At 45.1% G+C, this 6,282-nt stretch overlaps 1 protein-coding gene across 1 annotated transcript in view; it reads right to left on the bottom strand.

Moving 5' to 3' along the window:
• Positions 1-319: 319 nt before the first annotated feature.
• Positions 320-6,282, bottom strand: part of LOC126204286 (numb-like protein) — a 434,856-nt gene continuing 428,893 nt past the window's right edge. The window contains exons 3-5 of the mRNA XM_049938673.1: positions 5,339-5,543; positions 744-1,025; positions 320-351 (exon numbers count right to left, since the gene is read on the bottom strand). Coding sequence (XP_049794630.1) covers positions 320-351; positions 744-1,025; positions 5,339-5,543 — 519 coding nt within the window. The remainder of the gene's footprint in view (positions 352-743; positions 1,026-5,338; positions 5,544-6,282) is intronic.

Raw genomic sequence — 6,282 nt, 5'->3', positions numbered from 1 at the left:
ACAATTATTTTACCCTTGTCATTACACACATATCTTGATCTTTCAGAATCATCCCCAATAACTTGGATCTTCTATCTGTCTTTAAAATGCTTAAAACAACTCACTCCAGTTTCGTAAAGCAAAACTTTACAATCCAGCAAAACAGTGGTAAAATAATTAAAATTTTAAATACCCTTGTGTGGTTTGCATGATTAGGCTCATAAATTTCAATAATACATTAAGCAACCACAGTGTTATAATTTCTACCACAAGTAAGTTATCCAAAAACATCTCGTCAGAAAATACCTTCAGTTACTTCCAAGTTGCAAGCATAATAGATTCAAAAACCAAGAACATAATGAAACACTTGAACTAGAACAATTTGACATCAACAAACAGAATTAATTTCTTTGCCCTCCTAGGCATACCACTTGTATTGCAGTGGTCTGGAGCTGCCTTGGAGCTCAGTCAACATGGCCACTACTTCACAGGTGACATGTTGCACAACACCACATGATCAAAACCCAGCCCACTCCTTCACAGTCTGTCATTGAGACCAGTGTTACATCAACACTGATTTATAAACTTCTGCAACAGTGCACCGTCATGGAATAGGGCTTCTAACAGTGGGGGGAGGGTCCCAGGCGCACCACAATTGAGGGGGCGGACAGCTGAATTGCAGGGATGGCTGCCACCTGCATCTCTGAATTGCTTGCAAGGGGGAGAGGAAAATGTCCTTTGCAAAACCTGCCTGCGACGCGCACCACCACTGGGTATGCTCAGACAAAGAGTCGGAGCAACAACTTCCATGGGTGACAGTGGCGGCGTGACGTCAACGTCAGAATCCATCGGCTCAGGCACCACGAAGTAACACGACAGCAATGGCAGTTGGAGGTGGGGCCATGGCGGTGACGAGAGGCGCCCGCCCAGTGCAGCAGACCAGATCAGCGGCGCAGTCAGGGGCACCCGCACCATAGGCAGGAGCAGCGGAGCCGCCGTCAGTTGAGTCATGGGCTGTTGCAGCGGAAGCTGCGGAGAATCCAATTCTGCCGGGAAAGAACCAGCAGCAAAAAACCGAGGACGTCACAAATGGATCTGGTTATGGCATTGCTTGACAGTGCCAGAGGGACCAGAAATCACAAACAAGGCACGGCCAAGCTGGCGAAGAATGCGCCCCTGCTCCCAGTGCTGCCTGACAGAAAAAACACAACAGAAAACCAAATCATGTGGCGCCCAGCCATAACAAGGCGAAGCAATCGGAGCGTGCAGTGGCGGGTGCAACAGTTGCAATAGCAACCAATGTGTGCAGCCATGCAGTGGCTCCACTGGGGAACAGGTGCCATGCAGCTGGGAGAAATATGAAGCAAAGAAAGTCCATAGCGCAGGCTTGCAAAAGTGTGTGGCAAGCAAATTGTTCAACGGCGACATAAACTTATGCACAGAGTGTTCAACCTTGCTGTTGGACTGGAGGTGGAATGGGTCGGAGGTCAGATGGCGAATCCGATTAACTGTGCAGAACACTTAAAACTTGGAGGACACAAATTGAGGGCCATTGTCAGAGACAATGACTTCAGGAAGGCCATCAATGGAAAAAATAGACGTCAAGGTCCGAATAGTTGTGGCAGATGTGTTACAAGACATAGGTACAACAAAAGGAAAGTTTTTGTAAGCATCAATGAGTATTAACCAGCAGGTGTCCCAGAAAAGACCTGCAAAATCATTATGAACGTGCTGCCAAGGTGCAGTAGGAGTCGGCCATGTGGAACAGCACTGGCAGGGAGCAGACTGGTGCTCCGCGCAAGAGCGACAATTAGCAAGCAAATTCTCAATTTGGTTATTAACACCGAACGAAGTGCAGTGACGACGCACTAATTGCTTCGTCCGCACTATACCCCAATGACGTGCAGTAAACGGAGGATTTCCAACTGCAGTGAATGAGGTACAACCACACAAGACTGATCAGTGTCAGTTCGTACCAAAATAACTTCATGGTGTACAGACAAGTTGAGATGTTCCACAAAGTAACATCGAACAAGTGGATTACTAATCCACATGGCAGACAGAGGCCATTGAGTTCGAATATACTGCAAAACAATCTGCAAGGAAGCATCGGCGGCTGTCATGGAAGCAATGCGACAAAAATCCACCAGAAAACCATCATTGAAATCCTTATTTTGCGAATCAATGAACATGCTAGGCAATTCGGAAGAATCAAACAGATGAAACAGAAGGTAGATGAGACAGAGCATTGGCTGTAGGCCAAAACAAAATTTCATAATTGTAGTTAGACAAAAACAAAGACCAACATTGCAACTTTTGTGCAGTATGGACTGGAACTGGCTTTGACAGGTGAAACAACGACGTCAAAGGCATATGGTCGGTGACCAAATAGAACTTGCGATCGTACAATAAATCATGAAACTTGGTCACTCCATATACAATAGCTAAAGCCTATTTCTGGATATGAGAATAGTTTTGCTGGGCAGAATTGAGCAATTTAGACGCAAAAGCGACCGCGCGATCAACAGAAGTAATGCGGTGCGACAGAACTGCTCCGATGCCATGGGAAGATGCATCGACAGCCAAAACAACTGGTTTGGAGGGATCAGAAGGAATCAAGCAGCGATCACTCAACAGAGCAGATTTGAGCTTGTGGAAAGCAGCGTCACAGTCTGAAGACCAAACAAAAGGAACGTTCTTACACCGAAGGCGATGCAAAGGTCCTGCAATGTGCGCTGCATTTGGTACAAACCAAACATAATATGTAATTCTGCCTAACACAGACTGAAGTTCTTTCACATTCCTGAGTGCTGGCAAGTCCCTAACCACATGGAGATGTGATGGTGAGTGGTGGATACCCTGTCTGTTAATCATATGTCCTAAATATCGAATCTCAGCTTGAAAAAATTTGCCATTGTCTCTGTTACATTTGAGTCCTGGCTGCAAAAGTACAGTAAGTAAGGCACACAAATTCTGCAGATGTTCGTCAGGGGTGTGACCTAATACCACAATATCGTCCATATAATTGGAACAACCAGGGAGATTGGCACACAACTGCTGCAAGTACAACTGAAAAAATGCAGGAGCTGAAGCACAACTGAACGGAAGGCGGCGAAACTTGAACACTCCAAGGTGGGTGTTGATCACAAAATATCGTCACGACTGTTGGTTGAGTGGAATTTGAAAGTATGCAACCCAAAAGTCAATCTTGGAAAAGAATTTACCTGCACTAAGCTTAACAAAAATGTCTTCAGCGCATGATAAGGGAACTGAAGCTACCACCATCTGGGGATTGACTGTAGACTTAAAGTCAGAACAAATACTGAGATGACCATTTGGTTTTTTCACACACACTATAGGAGAAGCCCATTGCAAAGCAGAAACAGGTTGAAGGACACCACTGTCTTGCAAATGCTAAAGTTTAGCAGCCACGGCGACACACTGTGCATGAGGTACCAGGTGTACGCGCTGGAAAATAGGCATGTTATTGTCTCTAACTACAATATGCACTGCAAAGTCCATGGCATAACCAAGCCCCTCAAAAAAGAGTTCAGCAAAATCATCACATAGTGTAGCCACACTTTCTGCATGGTCACAAGCTTTGAAGCAAAGTACATTGTCCTGAAATGCAAGACTAAAAAGTTCAAATGCATCCATGCCAAAAATGATTGGAGCATTACTAGAGTGGAGCACATGAGAAGACACAGTTATCATCATTGCACTACACATGGCTTGCAAACTACACACGCCTAGCATTGAGATTTCCTGTCCAGGAAATGCAGTCAGTATGGAATGCGAACGACGAAGTGGGGACAAACCAAGCAAGTCATACGTTGATCAGTTGATAAAAAAACAGACACACCAGTGTACAGCTGCATATGAATAGAACATCCACAAATGTTCAAAGTCACAAAAAGTTCATTCGCCTCATGCTGAATGCGAGAGGAAGGGTCTGGCAAAACTTGTTCATGCACACTACGAGCTGTAGAAGCACGTGAAGCAGAAGGCTTTTAAAAAATGGCATTAATGTCGATAGGCTGACTGTGGTGTCACCACCAGACACCACACTTGCTAGGTGGTAGCCTTTAAATCTGCCGCTGTCCGTTAGTATACGTCAGACCCGCGTGTCGCCACTATCAGTGATTGCAGACCGAGCGCCGCCACACGGCAAGTCTAGTCTAGAGAGACTCCCTAGCACTCACCCCAGTTGTACAGCCGACTTTGCTAGTGATGGTTCACTGTCTACATACGCTCTCATTTGCAGAGAGGACTGTTTAGCATGGCCTTCAGCTACGTCATTTGCTACAACCTAGCAAGGCGCCATATTCAGTTACTATAAGAACTATCTTCAAGAATGTATTCTGAACAGATAATATTGTGTCTCATGTACCATCAAGAGCGACGTTCATCATTAATGGATTAAAGTTAAGTATCAAACTAATTGTGTCCGCTTTCTGAATTATCGTTCCTTGTCATGTTCCAGACCTCACGTCACTATAGTTCTTCCCTCCTCACACCAGCCTGCGTGAGCTAAAACGTGTGCATTTCGGCCTCCACTCATAATACGATGTCAGCTCTTCTGCTAACACAAAACTGATGATGGGAACTATGATCATGGCAGTTTCCATTGCAGTTATGCCCACATGAGTCACGCGAATGTGAAACAGTCTGAGAATTAGAGTGTCTCTTACTACACACAGCTTGCAAATGTCCTTTCTTATTGCAAAAATAACACTGTGCATGACTGGATGGGCACCTGTCCTGTGGGTGGGCAAGAAAGCAATTCAGATAAGATTTCAGTTGCTTTGTGGGTGCCTGGTTGGAAAATTGTTTACTTGTGCACAAGCGGCACGGCGTGGCTCCCTGTGCCGGGGCAGGGCGGGAGGACGTGTGTTGTGCCTCGCCAACAGTACACACACCCGAGATCACAATGAATCTGGAAGTAGCCATATGTAACGTATCTTGTCTGTCTAGCAAGTCTACTACTTCTTGCAAAGATGGGTTTTTAAATCTTAGGAGTTGCTCGTGGATGCGGTGATCCGTCACATTCTGCACTATAGCATCCTGAATCAAATATCCACATAGGCGAGTCCACAGGATCAATTAAAGTCAAAATCCAATCATAGTCCCTGAAGGTCAGCTGACCATGAATTATTTGACTGATTAGGACCATGCAGGAGATGGAAAAATTTGTAGCATGCAGCCACCACATTTACAATGTCACAGAAGTGGGAGTTTAAAGCTGCTATCACTTTGGTGAAATTTTTAGTTTCTGGGTCGGTGGTGGGAAACAATTTTGTGAGTGCAGGGTATAACATAACACCAACGTTGGTAATGAAAAAGGCAAGATGCTCTGTACCTGGTATGTTGTATGCGACGAGTTGAGCCTCGAGCTGGGCGATGTATTCTGGCCAGCGTTCAGAGCCCGGACTGAAGGCACGGAATGGCGGCACCGAAGGCGTCATCTGTGGCACAGGTGGGGGCATCGGAGGTGCTGAGGCAGCTGCAGTTTGTAGTGTGACAAGTCCATTCACAGCAGCAAGCAGCGGCGTCATTTGCTGAGCCTCAAATCGTACAATATTAGACAGTGAAGCCTGTTCCTGTTGCGAAGTCATCACTGACACAAAATAATTTCTTAGAGCGAAGAGTGGGACCACACATTCACTCAGTCACACAGAGATAGCACAAAAAAGATAAAGCAGTGCCAAACAAAAAACATAGGTAAGAGGAGAAAAAAAAATTATCCCATACTCATAGCCACTTTTTTTGTATCCCTCCTGAATAGGCAGTGCATGGGTCTGCTCTTGTGAACTGCTTCTGTAATATAGGCCGAGAGTGAAGGAAGTGAGTAGGAGCAGGAGAACTGAAGCACTTCAGTACTGCATGTAACTTCAACACTTTTAATAGAGTCAAAAACACAAATAAATATCAAATGCATACATAACTTTGGATAGGATGAGCACATAGGTGAGAAGCCATAGTCCATGTCTAATCCTGTGAAGTTAGGATGACTGTTCTATATAATCTCAAAACTAACAAATACTCATTGCTGTCCATACTCTAATTAAACGTAACTAATACAAAGTCTCAATAGAAAGCTAACCCATTCGGTAGCAGAAGCGATATTTCCAGGCCATCTGCTCTTGATGAAAAAGTGCCAGAAATCAATACGGCACTCGCTGGGCTCCACAGCATTGGCCAGAGGGCGTTGTGGTTGGCATTGTTGGCATAGTTAGTCTTTTCTCATAGTGCCAACTTACGAGAGCGTGCACCTATGTTGTGGCGTCATAACTATCGATGCTA

This window comes from Schistocerca nitens, chromosome 9, assembly GCF_023898315.1.
Source record: "Schistocerca nitens isolate TAMUIC-IGC-003100 chromosome 9, iqSchNite1.1, whole genome shotgun sequence".
NCBI lineage: Eukaryota > Metazoa > Arthropoda > Insecta > Orthoptera > Acrididae > Schistocerca > Schistocerca nitens.
The sequence above is the reverse complement of the archived record's forward strand: the minus strand, read 5'-3'. Positions and strand labels throughout refer to the sequence as shown.